The 16,268-nt window shown below is 53.8% G+C and overlaps 1 protein-coding gene across 3 annotated transcripts in view; it reads right to left on the reverse strand.

Moving 5' to 3' along the window:
- ATG7 (autophagy related 7) overlaps positions 1 to 16,268 on the reverse strand; it is a 158,582-nt gene that overhangs the window by 80,167 nt on the left and 62,147 nt on the right. For all 3 annotated transcript variants that reach the window (XM_058678810.1, XM_058678811.1, XM_058678809.1), the window contains 4 exons: positions 15,420 to 15,623; positions 13,332 to 13,447; positions 10,053 to 10,128; positions 495 to 575 (listed from right to left, as the gene is read on the reverse strand). In XM_058678810.1, coding sequence (XP_058534793.1) covers positions 495 to 575; positions 10,053 to 10,128; positions 13,332 to 13,447; positions 15,420 to 15,623 — 477 coding nt within the window. The remainder of the gene's footprint in view (positions 1 to 494; positions 576 to 10,052; positions 10,129 to 13,331; positions 13,448 to 15,419; positions 15,624 to 16,268) is intronic.

The following is a 16,268-nucleotide window of genomic DNA, read 5'->3' on the forward strand; positions in this document are numbered from 1 at the left end:
CTTTGCAGGCGGTTCCCATTACTGCCCAGCTCTATTTTCAGAGCCCCTGGAAGATCAAAGCCCTAGGGCCCTTTCATCACTCCCCTCCAGGCCCCTAATCTCCTTTTCTTTGTCACTGTGCATTTCCATAGGTGGCGTAGCTGGGGTGCTTCCTGCAACCCCCACCCCCACTCCATCCATGGAGCCAGGCCTCACAGCTGTTCCGTGCCAAGGCGGAACTCTCTGGAGAGGGTGGGAGACCCAGTCATAATGACCGTGATGCAGACCTTGACCCACAGCTGAGACCCCCAATTCAGACGCTCTCTGCCCACTGCCTGTTAACCCATCTCAGGCTGTTTTCTTGGTAACAATAAAACAAAGAGAGGAGGACAAAGTTTCCATGTGGGTGGCCCCATATCTGCCCCACACAAAGGCCTGGCTTGGTCCTTGGGCTCTGGCCACAGGGCTGCAGTGGGAGGAAGATCCATGGGGCCCTGAGAGGTGGGATGACTTACTTTGGAAGAACAGGCTGTGCATTTGTCGAACGCCAGGCTGACAGGAAGGACGTTATCAAACCGGGACAGGAATCCCCGAATCTGAAAAGCAAATGAACAGTTCACATCATGCTGGGGGTGATCATGTCTGGGAAAAGCACACCTGGGCTCTGACAGGACAGAAATGGTGTCTCTCCTGTGGAAGTGGCGGGTGAATATGGGGTAGGTGAGCACTTGGGCGATTTGAGGCTAGGGAGGCCAGGGACCAGGGCGGGCAGACGCAGCCCTCCACACACACCATCTCTCCCTTCAGGGGAAAGGTGTGACATGGCCCCCAAGCTGCTGGGGCAACAGCACCACCTAGTGCACACACTCATGAACTACAACTGTCCTCGTGGCCACACTCACTTCCAGTGCTGTATCTATTCACGATATTGTATCTGCATACCTAACCAGATCATCAACACAGGTATCTTTTTAACCTGTAGAATCTACCGTAAGAGCCTTTTATTAAGAATATTAAAGGCAAAACTCAAAGTTTCCACAGGCGTCCACATCTACAGTAAGACAACATAAGGTAAGACGAACATCCCGTGAATTAATTTCTAACCTTGCCAACTATTCCATTTTGTGTTGACAAAGCTCCGGCTCAGAAGATTGAAGGCACTTGGCTGAGGGACTCAGGAAGCGACAGGGCAAAGCTTCAAAGATCCGACTCCAAAGCTGGCTGGCTCCCTCCCTTCTCCTTTCCCCTCCCTCTCTCAGGATAGCACAGTTCCAGTAGGTCACCTTAGCTCCCGTCACAGCATTAGCAACCTCAACTGGGCAGCCAAAAAGAAGCCATGCCCCTTGTCACTGTTAGCCATCCTACCAACCACAGCCCCCTGTACCCACTCAGACACTTCCCTCCTCAGGTGCACTGCCCTCCGGGGAGATCCCCACCCACATAACAGCTGTCTCAAAGTCTCTCAGCTGCCCTGTGACTTCAAGGTGGTCCCAGGTCAAAGAGGTCGCAGGCAAGCGACCTGGGAGGGACTGGGCAAGCCTCCCTGTGGCCCTCTGAGCACCTCTTGGTCTCCCATGTCTCAGGATACAGTGATGTGAGCCAGTGCCAGGCATAAGCATGAACGCTCAGACACCGGAACAGCAATCAGCTCTTCCACGTAGGTCTGTGGTGTCTTGAGTTAGTTTTTGTAGTGTATGAAATAAGGATCCAGTGTCATGTTTTTCAGAGAAATCTGGTTTTACTGGCAGTGTTAGTAAAAGTAATAATAAACTAAGCTAAATCTTTTCCTGAACTGTAATCAGCTGACCATAGACACGCGGGTTTGGTTCTGGACTCACCATGCCACTGGTCTCTACATCTGTCCAGATGCGTGTGTTACATTGTTGACTACAGCATTTTTAAGATTTATCTGTTAGTTAGGATTACAGAAGAGTGGGGGGTGGGGAGGAAGGCAGTTCTTTTATCCACTGGCTCATTTCCCGGAAGGCTGCAGTGCCCAGGCCAGTGTCAGGCTGAAGCCAGGAGCCTCTTCCAGGTCTCCAGGTGAGGGGCAAAGACTCAAACGCTTGGGCCACCTCCACAGCTTTTTCCAACTTTAGCAGGGAGCTAAGCAGCTGGGACACAAACCAGTGTCCCTGGCAGCAACGTTACTTGCTACGCCACCAACCACACTGGGGCTTTGGGATAAGTGTAGGACTGCAGGTCTGAGGCCTTCAACTTGTTGTTCTCCGCAAGACTGTTTTGGCTCCTTCGGGGCCCTCTGAGGATTAGCTTGTGTGCTGTGCTAATTTAGTTTATGTTTTGTATTTTTTCACTCTTGCTTTTAGTGGTCAGCATACAAGTTGAACTAGCTGTACTGATGCACACACCGCAGTGGTGTGCTAAGGCAACTAAGAAGTGAATGAACAAGTCGAACACCAATGACCCAAAGCCTGCTAACTCCAGCACATCTGTGCTGAACAGATAAACCATCAGAAAACCCCTGCTTTGGAGTCCTGCCCGCACCGTCCCCAGGGTCACGGACACACCAAGTTTGCACAGGCTGCACAACCCCTAAGTCCAACAAGAAACACATCAAACTGCAATACTTGGAACTTGAACAAAACTTTCCTTCAGCACACACAAATTCCAGGACAACCCAAACCCTGTGTAGTCCAAATGCCGCAAACCCTCACAAATGCGTTCACACGGCAGAGGCCCCGGCTCACAGACCAGTAGGCCAGCAACACCTGTGCCCAGCCTGTGGGCAGCCACTCACCCTGGCCTCTCAGACGCGTCCAAGGGGGCACAGAACAACATGTCTGCAGTGTTTTTCCAAGCCGGCCTTCCTGGAAGCAAGCTCTGGAACCGAACCCGGTAGGTGAGAGCAAGCCCCAGGTCTCCCTCCAGGCGGACGGGACACTGCAGGGACTAGGCCCATTCGCAGCAGTGGCATGCATGATTCACGCACGACACTGGGTCGAGGGACGTGCCACGCACCGACCGGCTCAGCGGGCCGGCTGACGTTCACAGGCGGCGGCTGGTGCCACCGTGTCACCGTGTCACCGTGCTTTCTCCTCAGTTCAGGACCCGGCCTATCCCCTCCGCCCAACTCCCACCCTGGACCATCTCTCCTCAGAACAGGCTGGGTACACAACAGCTTAAGACCCTTTCTACGACAAAACAGTACACAGTGACACAAGACAGGGGAAAACGGCAACCTCACTCCCACGCTTCCTCTTTAAAACGTTTTCAAGCAACCATTTAACTTCCGCTCAGCTACTCCTTCCGCATCCTCTTTGCCCCCCTCAGGTTTACTCCTTCACACGTGAAGCCCAGACCTCGCCTGCTCCTCACACACTGAAAACAGACACGGAGCTTTTTTCCTCCCAACTAAGAACCACCTGAGGAAGAAACAAAACTGTGGCTGCCGGCAGGGCACAGGGGGGCCCAGGCGGCGGGCGTGTGGCTCCTGTACACCATCCATCAGGCTCAGAGGTGACCGAGAACTTTCCAGAACGGCACACAGGGCACGGAGGAGCCCCCGGCCCGCCCCCCAAGGGGCGGCCTTGGGCAGCCCTCAAGGACCAAGAAAAGCCTCTAGGCTGAAAGCAGCCCCACAGTACGTGTATCGGTGCCACCCCGAGTAGTTAAAAATAAAAACACCTGGCAATGAGAATCGCTCCTAGAAGAGCCACAACCTTGGCCACTCAGCGTCCGGGGAACAGTGGTGCCCTGGCTCCCGCCAGAGCTTGGCTCAGAGGGCCTCAGAAGGCAGGAGTCCGCCTCACCGTGAGGAGGGAACACAGGGCGACGGCTGAGGAAGAACATGGCGGAGCGTAACTCACGCGCGCGCCGGTCGCAGTATGGCACATGCGCAGAAGGGCTCCATGAGGCACACCTGTTGCCTCATCAGCATCCGCAGGCTCCCCCGCAGGGACACCTGCTTTGGCTGTGGGAGGATCAAGGAGGTGATATCGAAGGCCCTTTGGCAGACATAAGCCGTGCGTGAGCACACGAGACACAAAGCTGTGTTCACAGACCTCACGGATGACACGCGCAGTCCCACAGGGCACCACCGACAGCAGCGCGTTCCGGCAGCAGCGGGAAGCAGAGGCTGAGTGGCTTGGCACAGGTGCAATTAGAAATGGCTCCCGAGGTGTTTCTTAAGTAAGGTCAGGTGCTGAGGCCCAGGATGAGGCTGCCTTTCAACGGAGGCCTTAACAAGCCCAGTGTTACTCCAAGAGTCCTCACAACTCCTCTGGCAGCCTCAGCCTCCAGTGCCTTCCTGCTACCCATGAGCTGGAGATCAAATAGCCCCATCATCCCAGCTGGGGTCCCCAACTTCAGTCCAGTAGTTTCAGGTCTTCCAGTTCCACAGACTCAGAGCACCTTCCCCCTCGGTGCTGGCCCTGGCCGCCGAGCAGGGAGGCGTGTCCCAGACCAGTGTGGGAAAGACCGGTGCAGGGAAGGGATGGGGCCCAGCACTGCTGTCCCCCGTGGGCAGCGACGGTGGCTCACCTTTACTTACTACTGTCCTGTGTGACTGCTGCACTCGCCACAGGAGGCATCCCAGCTCTGGCGAGGAACCAGGCTGGCCCAAGGTTTTACAACGACCAAGCCACAAAACCAGGAGTCTGAATTCTGTTCTTCCTAGCACTAAAGCCTGGCCACAAACACTGAAACACCAGGAAGAGGTAAACAGGAAAGAAGGGAGAGAGCAGGGGTCTTGAGAGAACACCCCAGCAAGCTTCCCCACCTCAGGTGGTTTTATTCATCTGCCGTCAGTTCTGCCATGTTGACTACAAAACCCACGGATCCGGGTACCACCTCAGCCCAGTATCACTTCCATGATGCTGAGGGAGAGTCACCCGGCCAGCGTCACCCAAGCTAAGAGCCAGCGTCCACTAGCGGACAGCTGCTCTGAGAAGGCATGGCTGCAGCCGCACCGTGAACGGCCACTTCCAGACAACCTGAGAGTTTGCAATCCAAACTCCATGCCAATCTCGGATGTTGAAAAGCATCCTAATCAAATGCAAGGCCAAAATGCAGCATTCAGCATAGTGAAACCCTAGGCACACCACAGCAGTAACAGCTTTGGCCACCACCAGCAACCAGCCTCTCGTTCGTGACCAGGAGTCCCCAAGGCAGCACAAGAACTAAGCTGGGAATGAGCCGGTCGTGTCCTCAGAAAACAATGCCGAAGAGAGTTAAACTGTTGCCCACTCACCACTCCTGGAGTTCTAGAAGGTTCTCTAATCCTTTTCAGGCGGTGGGATAAACTTCCCCTTGAATTAAAAGGAAGGAGAAACCCAAGACCAATGTCCTTAAATTTCTCTTGTGCGTCCAGACCAGGCTAGGGTTTAGGAAATGGACTGTGACTGGATTCCAGGAACTTAGTACATGGTGAACAGAAGACATAGAACCTGCCCAAATTTTGAGTGACAAGTGGCAAGGGTTGACACCAACTTTCCTGCCGGAGGAGGTAATGGATGTATGGGTGAAACTGGGAGGCAAAGCTGGGGTCCCAATTGGATGTGTATGACCACAAGCCTTCAGGCTGCTCCCACAAGGAGCCCCCTAACAGTGTGCAGCTCTGATAGGGGACCAAGTGATGCCACCTACTATGAGAGCTGGGTTACAGTCTGCTCTGCTGTGAGCTCTGAGGCCACCTGTCATTAGAACCCGGCCCTTCCTTCTATGGCCTCACGAGGAAGCACAGGCCTTGCATACCTTACCCCAGGTCACTGGTGGGAGGCTTGGTCCCCAGTGTGGTGGAACTGGGAGTTGAAGTATGGCCATTAGATGTGATCTCTGAGGGATTAACAAAGTTCCTGCAGGATCCCAGGTAGTCCTGGCAGCTGGGGGTTGCTATAGGCTACGCCGCCCATGCTCGGCCCCTTCAGCCCAAGGCCAGTTTCTTCTCCAGGGGTGGATTCAATGGTCTTTCAGTCCCCACAGTGGAGCTGAGGAAACTTCTGTTCTTTAGAAAGTGTCCAGCCTTGAGGAGTGGAGACTCGGGGCCTCCCTGCCAGCATAAGGACTGGCACATCCATGTGGCTGGAGGGACATCTACACCTCAGAGGACTGCAGAAGGAAACAGGCCCTGTGCCGGCCACTTCCCTTCCCTGAGCCTGACAATGCTTGACATGGAGACAGCACCATCTGCAAAGCAGACAGCTGGACATGGGGAGGGACACAGGAAAAGGGGTCACAAGTCACAGCGGCTGGGGTGCCCACTTTCCTGGCCGCTTCTGCTGCCGTTGTTCTGAGGGGTTCAGGACCAGGAGAGGAGAGTGCTGTGGAATGTACTCCGTGCCCCTCTCTTCCAAAACCCCTCCTGCACATCCAGGCTGGGTGGTAATGAGCTGGGCGAGAGGAAAAGGCCTGAGGACATGGGGACATGTCTGAGCAGGCTGAGACCCCCGGGGCCCATGGCTCCCCTCAGCGTCAATCTGACAGATACACCAGGCCACAGCCTACCCGGGACCCTGTCCTAGTTCTGCCTTTGTCCCACTTCCTGAAACTGGACTCTACAAAAGAATTTCAGAGCCTGTGAGAAGCTGGCTGGTCCAATCGCAGAGAAGGGAACACACACTCTGGCTCTTTCTTCATCATTAGAACCAAGGGTACATTGACTCAAAAGACAAAAAATGGTGCGGGGCTTGGCTGCCTGCTATACTAAGGATCGCATGGCATGGATGGCAGTCGTTGGGTGCCCAGTGTTTACCCTTCTCAGTGGATTGACAGGCCTGCGGGCTGCTAATTCCCCTCATGGGCAGGATTTCTTCCCAGAGACACCAGGAGTGGCCTGGACTGCTGCAGACCTGCGACTCCCACCAAAGAACCAGAAAGCAGCTGGCCCTGCAGCGCTCCGCCGCCATCAGCAGCCAGCAGAGTCAACTTCTTGCCTTTCCTTTATGTTGAAATCAAAGATCCCGGCCTACCGCAAGCAGGGAGAACAGCAGCACTGCTCTAAGCTCTACCAGGACCAAGTACTCTCTCCAAAAGCAGCCAGCACCACCCAGAGGGTATACCAGGTGACCCTGTTTGCAGAAAACGCCAAAGCAGAGAAATGTCTCCTGTGTGGCCGAGCCTGGAGGTGCTCTGTGTGAAGAAGCATGAGGGGTTGGGGGTTCCTAGGGACATCTGATTTGTGCTGATCATTCCGGGACTGCTGGAGGACCTGTGTGATTAGCTGAGTGCACTCCATGTGCCAGTGAAATGACTTTTGGAAGCAACTCTGCCCAGGCGGGACGGGGCTCATCCTCAGGCTGCCGCCTACACACCCTACGCCACAGACACTGGGCTCGAAGGGAAAAGGCAACAAGAAGCCAGGAGCCCCTAAGCCTGGTTTTTCACCTAAAATGGCTTTTTTTCCCATGGTTTTCAGACTCAATAGGCAGTCTCCTTCAGTCAGAAATCTGCTGTGTCTCAGCGGCCCACTCACAACTTCCGTACTTCGCCAAACTCTGCCTGAGGGGCCCCCAGAGAGGGCAACTGCAAAGTCTGCAGGCTTGTGGGCAGTCCTGGCCGAGAGGAAGCAGGGGGCAGAGGGCACACGGTGTCCAGGAGCCTTCCATGTCACACAGTGAGCGGCAGGCGGGGCCTGCGGGTCTCAGCGTGCTGCGGGAGATGACCCAGTTCTACTCTTCCTCTTGGCACTCAGGCAGTGAATAAATCTCCTCTGGGGAACCTACAAGGACTGGGCCTGGGAACTTGGCTGGCCGTTCTCTGCATACAAAGCAAATGAAGGGGCCTGCTCAGGCTGTGCAGTTTGTCTCGGGAGTCCGCAGTGGGCACTGCGACACAGCCCAGTGTCCTGGTGGAGATGATCGAGACAACCACTCCCTTCATCAACACACAGGGGCATTCGCAGACTCGCTCCTCTCTGGGCAATCCAAAGCTTTCTGAAGCCTATAAATGGGGACCACACAATGCTGACTGATTTGCAAAGTTGTGTTTCCGCTTTCTTTTTTAGAAAGGAGCTAAAAATAAAGGCTTTTGAAACTTGAAATAATGTGAGTAATCACACACACACACACACACACACGCACACACAGACACACACGCACCCACAGGACTTTTCCCATATATGGCTGTGCTATATTCTTCAGTCTTGGAGAGGCCACAATAAAGATGTAGCCAAGCACTGAAATAATCCTTCCGACATTTGAGAAGGAGGGAGAGAACTGGAAGGGCTGGCGGGTGACAAACACTGGCAGGAGGGCTTGGTTGCCATAGCAGTCGGAAAACACGGGCACGGGCATTTGATGCTGGTCTCTGCTCTAAGGGGACCATTCTGCCCTCAGGCCTTGGCACCAAAAACCCCCACAAGTGCAGTGAGCTAACACAGAGGTCTGAAGCTGCAGGGACGTGGCTGCATATTCAATCCAGGCCCTTTTCAGAGGGGAGCGCATGCCCAAGTCAGGGGAAGACAGGGAGACTGGCACGGGCCCTAAGTGAGACGCAGGGCCCAGAAGAGCGGAGGGCAGCCTGGGAGTGAGCTGCCTGGTGAGACGCTGCCGACTCCAGGGTTGGCGGGTCCTGCTTCAGAATTTGTGGTGGGGAAGCATCACAGGGGTGTCAAACAGAGGCCAGCTTGCGTGGGGCCGCAGAAAGTCACGTGTGTGGGGCGCCTGGGGTCTACACGGCCTCCTCTGCCATCAGCCTGGCCACAAAGCAAAGCACTGTTTTTAGTGAGATGCAACACGATGGCTCACTGTGGGTGGCGAGCACAAGACAGAAGGGCAGTGACCGGAAGCTTATGCTCCCCAACACGCAGTCCAAGGCTCTGTCCACTCACAGAAGTGCCAGAAAAGCCCAATCAGAGGGCCAAGTTTGGGGGCTGGTGTGGCTCAGCAAGTTAAGCTGCTGCCTGCAATAGCAACATCCTGGTTCATGCCGGAACAGCCAGGACTGCTCCTCTTCTGCTAATGCGCCTGAGAAGAGCAGCAGAGGATGATCCCAGTGCTTGGGCCCTCCACCTGCATGGGAGGACCAGGATGGAGTGCTAGGTCCCTGGCTTCAGCCTGGTCCAGCCCTGGGGAGTAAACTGGTGGATGGAAGATCTTTTTCTCCTTTCTGTTTGATTCTACGCTCAGATGAGATTTGGGTTTGGATTGGGGCTCCATGTGTGACTTGGTACAAGTCCTTCCACCACCGGAAGGCCATCCTCCACCAGAGAGTGACGAGGCTGTCCCAGAGAGCCAAGGGTGGACAGAGGGAAACAAGCCAGAGTGGGGTCAGCTGCCCTGCTCCTCTCTGTGTGTCCTTGAGCGTGCCCAGATGAGACTGGGGACAAGGTCAAGGCTGCACTGGCGGAGCCAGCATTCACTTTTCAGATCGAAACCCATGCACAGAACATGAGGCTGGACTGGGGCGCCTCTTGGCTCCTCCGAAGATGCAGCAAGGAAGGCCTCTAAGGGGGCTGCGTGAGGGCCACAGGTTCACCCTGCTGTGGCCCTTGGCCACCCTAACGGGATAGAGCTTCCAGACAACGCCCTGGAGTCTCCTCCTGAAAACAAATCCTGCTTTGTGGTGACGCCGCACGCTCCCAATGGTTTTCTCACGACTAACCCATGAAGCCTCTCCACTGGGTCAAGTAAGAATGGTGACTGTGGTCACGGCAGGGCAGGTGGCACCTGCCAAGGACCCACACTGCATATTGTGTGAGCCCCTCCTCCTATCGCTTCCCGTCTCCACAGCCACCACACGGTGTTCGTGCTGTTCATAGCAGCAGGGGTGATGGGATGAAGGCTCGGGGTAGTTTAGTGGCCTGGCCAGGGAAGACCACCTGGCTGCAGGCCTGGCATTTAAGCCATAGGCTGGCTCATTCCGGGCCAGCTCTTTCACCACACAATGAGGCTGCTCATCAGCAAGTGACTACATGGGAGACTTGCAGGATGGTTCTGAGCCTCTGTTCACACAGCCTCCTTGTCCCCAGCCCACAGACTGGAACACTTCTGTCTCTCCAGCTGGAGGAGGGAATGCGGTGGATTGGAAATGGGCTGCACTGGTGGACCGGGAGACCGATGACCCTGCCCCTAGGGGACAAGGGTTCAGGGCCCTGGCTCCACTCCCCCAACACTAACCTGGTGTGGCACAAGGCCAAGGGCGGTTGGAGGCTCGTTCATGCGGTCGTCGCTGCTGCTGGCGATGGCGTAGCCCCTGAGGATAGGAAATGAGAGCTGCTGGCATCACAAACACCTATGCAGAGCCCACATGAGGATGGCCAGGCGGCTGTCTGTGGAGCAGGGGGAGGCTGATCCAAACACCCTGGCCTGGCAGCATAAGCCAGCAAAACCCAAGTGTCCCCAGGAGGGAGGGCAGAAGAACAAGACAGAGTCCATGGTCTGGAGTTGGAAAGGCCACAGCTCGTAACCTCTGTAAGCAGCTCAGCTCCTGTGGGCGTCAGGCAGCCCATCTCTAAGACGGGAACATGGTGAGTGGCACCAGTTAGGAGTATGTTAGCCAACGGCCTGGCATGGCACCTTGTGCATGAAAAGCAAATAACCACCAGGTCTCTTGCTCCAAGATGATCTTGCAGAACACCATCTCGCATTTCTACACTGACTCTGGAGTAGAAAACTCAGTTTCCTGAAAGGATATGAATGCTCTAGAAGTGGAGGAAGGAGAAATTACTTAGTGTCCCTGTCCATGAACAACAGTGGGACACCCACCTTGGTCCCAGGAGAGACCCACCCAGGACAGGGTGAGCCCAGGGCTGGGGAGAGGAGGTAGACAGGGGCCAGGTCGACCAGTTCTCAGAATCTGTATCTCAAATTTTTCCTGTCAGTAGCTGGCATGACACGGAAACAAGAGGGGCAGCTAAGGCAGATGGCAAAGGCTGGAAAAGACAAAATGGCTGCTCACACTCAAGTGACCCTCGGCTCTAGGCCAGTCATGTCCGCAGCCACAAGAGTGCGGAGACCAGAGAAGCTCCAAGCGGCACGGTAACCACAATATCCTGGTGGGGTTGCACACACTGACTTTCTGAGCACTGGAAAAACAAATCTTTAAAACTCGATTCTCTCCAGCCTGTCTTACCGACAGCACAGCACTGTGGTCAAAACAGCCTGTTGTCACACGCACTGGTCAATCAAAATAGGACAGCAGGGAAAAAACCCACAGGAAAAGAGGGCTGGGCACTGGGCACAGTGGTTCAGGTGGCACCAGCCCCTGTGGGAGTGCCTGGTTTTTTTTTTAAGATTTATTTATTATTTTTATTGCAAAGTCAGCTAGACAAAGAGGACGAGAGACAGAGAGGAAGATCTTCCGTCCTATGATTCACTCCCCAAGTGGTCGCAATGGCTGGAGCTGAGTTGATCCGAAGCCAGGAGCCAGGAACTTCCTCTGGGTCTCTCACACGGGTGCAAGGTCCCAAGGCTTTGGGCCATCCTCGACTGCTTTCCCAGGCCACAAGCAGGGAGCTGGATGGGAAGTGGGGCTGCCGGGATTAGAATTGGCGACCATATGGGATCCTGGCACATCCAAGGTAGAGACTTTAGCCACTAGGCCACCGCGCCGGGCCCGGGACTGCGTGTTTTTGATGCACCCTGAGAGACAGCGGATGACTGCTCAAAGCCCTGAGTCCCCACTGCCCACGTGGTGCAGACCAAGTTCTGGGCTCCTGGATTTCCCATGGTCCAGGCCTGGTATTGTGGGTGTTCCCACATGTGCGGATAACAGATCTCTGCCTCTGACTCTCTGCTTTTCACACAAAATTAAGATGGACTAACATTTTAAAAATCAGAAAATGCCCTGCAGGACACTTGGCAACTGAAGCCTGGAGAAGAAAGCAGCCATGTTCTCAGCGGAGGACTGAGGACCTTCCGTGATGGCAGGTCTGCCGCCGGCTACGCAGGGGACAGGCATGGCGGGCACCATCAGAACAAAGACTTACGTGGGCCCGGCACAGACGAGCCTCTGAGGGATGACCCAGAACCACGAGGATGACAGGAGGGTGGAGAACTGCCTCCAAGGAGGGGCAGAGAGACCAGCGGCTCCTACCTTGGAGGACAGAGGCGGCCAGATACACTGCATTCAACTCTACAAGTGTGGGAGGAGAAGGACTCTCCAATTGCAAGTCTACCTGGCAGGAGGAAATCGCTCTCCAACACAGAGACAATTTGTTTCCAGAGAGACAAATGGAAATGGACTTGCCACTAGGTGTTTGTCAAGGAAATACTGAGGGGATTCACCAGGAGGAAGGAAAATGCCCTGCAGGCTGGCAACTCACAAACGACAAAAACCAAAAAATGCTAGCAAGACCAAGTGAATTCCAAAGACTCCCAGGCTTTGAAATACAGAAAGGATTTTAAGAAATGAATGTGTGGGCACTGTGGTGGTTCCATTCTAGCTTCTCACATTCTAGCTTCTGTATCCAGAGGTAAAGTGTCACGACCCTCTACTCTCAGTTCTATTTTTGTTTGTTTTGGCAGGCAGGAGTGTCCTTGTGATACAAGTTAAAATCAGCAGGTGCACCTTTCTGGAAAGTTCTTTGAAAGAAGGCAAACTTGGTGGAGAAGTAAGTCTAGCAGTTAAGGTATCACAGAACCTGGCTCTGATTCCCGACTCCAGCTTCCTGCTAATGCAAGCCCTGGGAGGGCCATGGTGATGGCTCAGGTGTAACTAGGTTCCCCCCATGCATGTGGAGTAGCCAGATGGTGCCCCTGGCTCCCGGCTTCACCCAGCCACCGTGCACATCTAAGGAGTGACTACGTGGGCAGGGTATCCTTCTCTTTCTGTCTCTCTCTCTTCTTTCTCTGCCTCTTCGACAATAAATAAAATCTTTAAGAAGGAGGTAGAGTCAACTCTCAGCTTTGATCTGCTACTCACGCCTTTCTCCTAAACAGGAATGCAGAAGCAAAGCTCAGGCACAGCAGCCAGCTCATGTCTGTGCTCCTAAGAAGGAAGCTAAGAGCAGATGAGAGAACAGCAGGAAGGAACGCGCATCCCTGATGGCCATTCAGAGCCGGTTCTGGAACACGCTTCTCTAAACTGCTGGCAAACCAGATAAAGCCTCACTCGGTGAGGTCACAGGTCTCTACAAGTGCTGGAGACGCTTCTTACAGAACGTGTCAAGGGCTGCCTTACCAACGTCCAGGACTAAGAGGATCAGACCACGAAAGTCCTAAGGCCACTGCCCATCTTTTTTATTCTTCCTTTTTAAGAGTTGCCAATTAAGTCAAGATTCAACTGCAGAAGGGTGCAGAACTGGCACTACAGTACTATTTTCTAAGGACAAGAAGAGTACTAAAATCCACAGGGGAATCAGATGGAAGGAAGATCCTGGAGGACAGAGATTCAGAGCGACCCACACTCCACACTGAGTCTTTGGCTTAACCACCGTCTCCAAGTGGCAAACTCACCCCTCTGGGTGCTGCAGAACAGAAACCATCAGCTCCACTGCCAACGCGCCGGCAAGCATGGCCAGTCCTGGGCGGCTCACGGTGCACTGCTGGTCCAAGGTCCGGTCTCGAGTGGACTGTGGAGAAACAACCACCAGTGTGTGCGGGAAGCCCTACTCCGTGCACCTGTAGCTGGGCACAGCACTCAGGGTCAGCAAGGCAGGGCCAGCTGTAAATCCTATCACCAGCTGGGAGCATGCAGATGAAGAAGAGGCGGACACTGGGCCTGGAAGATAAGACACTGCAGGCATCTCAAGTGGAGTGTCTGGGTTTGAAGCCTGGCTCCATTCCAGATTCCAGTGTCCAGCCAATGCGCACCCTGGCAGACAGCAGGCAATGCCTCAAGTCCTTGGGTTCCTGCCATCCAGCTGAGAGGCCTGGATTTGAGTTTCCAGCTCTTGGCTTTTGCCCAGCCCAGTCCTGGAGTGTGAACCAGTGGATGCGTGGGAGTACACACTCTCTCAAATAAATAAAAATTTAAAGATGCATGTATTTACATAAGAGTCGGAGTGACAGAAGCAGAGAGACTTTCTGCTGGCTGGTTCACTTCCTTACTGGTTGCGACAGCAAGGGCTGGGCCAGATGGAAGCCCGGAGTTAGGAACTCCACCTGGTCTTCATGTGGGTGGCAGGAACCAAGCACTCGGGCCATCACTCACTGCCTGCCAGGTGCATAAGTAATGAGCTGCATTGGAAGCAAAGTGACTGGGACTTGAACTGGCACTGAGATATAAAACGTTAAGAAGTATTTTAAGTGGTGGTTTAACCCACTGTGCCATAACACTGGCCCCAATAAACAACAACAAAAATTTAAAAAGGTAAATAAAATGTAACCAAATGAGACAACATTCTACGAAAGGTTAGCAGCCTAAGTAGCCAGAAGATGTGGGACTAGTACCCCTAAAGGAAGACTGAGCTGCTCGTGGGTGGAGAACATGGCTCTCTGGCCAACTCAACTCCCCGTGCCTGGAGATTAGCAGTGGCAGAGAGAAGCGTGATTTCACAGGGGCAGAGGAGTTGGCCTGCCATTCTCAGCTGGGATCTCAACTCAGCAACCAGTTTGCTGCCTGGGGTCCTCCCATGAGCTCTCATAACAGAGGCATCTCACCACCTGAGGGTCCCAGGGCATGGCCACAACAGGGCTCCAAACCCAAGCCTTCATCGGGTGGACCCAAGAAACCCTAAGCTTCTGATTCTGGGGAAACTTTGGAGTTGGGAGAATAACTCTGAGAAAATTTCATTTCACAAATGGACATGACATTACTGTAGTGGCCTACTCGTTGGCAAGGCTGAAATAACAGCGGGCTGCATACTCTGCCAGCCAGGAGGGGGTGCAGCAACACCTCTGTTTGTTTCCCTGCAAATTCTTCTCAGTTCTGCTAAAAGCCCCTTCCTCTGGACTGGAGGGCAGAGGCTCCAGGAAAGCGAGAGTATGTCACATCCGCCCAGTGTCACACCTGTGTGTGCACCTGAGCTGGTAGGGCACGCATTCTTCCCCTTCTACTATGTTGCCAGATAAAAATACAAGGCGCACAATTCACAAGTTGAGTCTCAGACTCACACCCAATAATTCCTTAGTGTAAGTAGGTCTTGTACACTGCATGGGACACACTGATACTTACAGACCAAGTCCTGCAAGCCCATACCCACTCACATTCTGCAGAGCAATGAGAGGGTCCTGCCTAGAAGCTCAGCTGGGAAGGCCCCGGGGGCGGGTATCAAGACCAGACTATGATCTGGGGCATTAGACTCCTCACACTGAATGCACTCTGCCCAGGCAGGCCCAGGAGGCAATGCGGAATGCCTGTCAGGAGCCCAGTCTGTGAGGGTTCCTGGCTGAGTTTTGCCCAATGGCAGTACCCAGTGGCATTTGTACTACAGAACAAGGCACGACCCACAGTGTCAATCCAGGCTCCTGCCAGGATGAGCGTGCCCCACCCTGTTAAAAGGCAGCACCTGGACAGTGATAAGTGGTGGTGGCGGGGGCTCTGGGCCCCAGTGCACAAGATAGTCGTGGGGAACATTAGGAAGTACAGCAAAACCCACTCACGTCTCCTGGGGCCACCACGTCGTTGCAGAAATAGCAGCCAAGTTTATATCCAGGGATGTTGGCGAAGAGCGAGGTGCCCAGCAGGTCGGCGGACATCCCCAGGTGACTGGGACACACGTCCCCAGCCCCCTGCTGCTTCGGCCTCTTCAGGCCGTGCCTCATGACTACAAACGTGTCGAAGCCCAGGGCAGCATTGATGACCAGCTGTGGGGGGTCAAGGAACAAGGACAGTATTAGCAGACGGCAGACTCCAAGTCGTGGCTAAATCACTATCAGGTCAACTTTTCCAGTTTGTTTTTTGCCTATGAGTATTAATTAAGACTCCAAATGCTAATGAGGGTGACAGCTAACCAATGCTGATTTTGCAAGTGCTTAACATAAACTATCTCTCGAATTTCATTTAAAATCCCCTAGAAACATCTCCCATTTATAGATGAACATTCTGGAAGCCAGAGGGGATTTTTCTGCCACCTGCCCAGAGACAGGTACACAAGATGACATCTCCAGCGAACTGAGCCACTCTTCCCACCACTGTGCAGCTCTGCTCCATCCACAGAAACCTTTTCCATGATTATTTTACTGAAGTACAATCCACCCTTCACACAGATTTACAAGGACAAGTTCTTCCATTTATGGTTTAAGGACTTTCCTCTGTTGTAAAATAACTTATTCTCCAAAATTTCTGATGGCATAGAAAGTGTGAAAAATAAGGAAAAACACCCTAGAAATCACTGACAGCTCAATCTTTTCTCACTCTTGCTCCTCTACCAACCCACCTACAAACAAGCAGACACGCTTCCGCATAGTCTAAGGTAAACACTCTGTAGCTCACTGCAAGCATGGAGGACC

This window comes from Ochotona princeps, chromosome 21, assembly GCF_030435755.1.
Source record: "Ochotona princeps isolate mOchPri1 chromosome 21, mOchPri1.hap1, whole genome shotgun sequence".
Lineage (NCBI taxonomy): Eukaryota > Metazoa > Chordata > Mammalia > Lagomorpha > Ochotonidae > Ochotona > Ochotona princeps.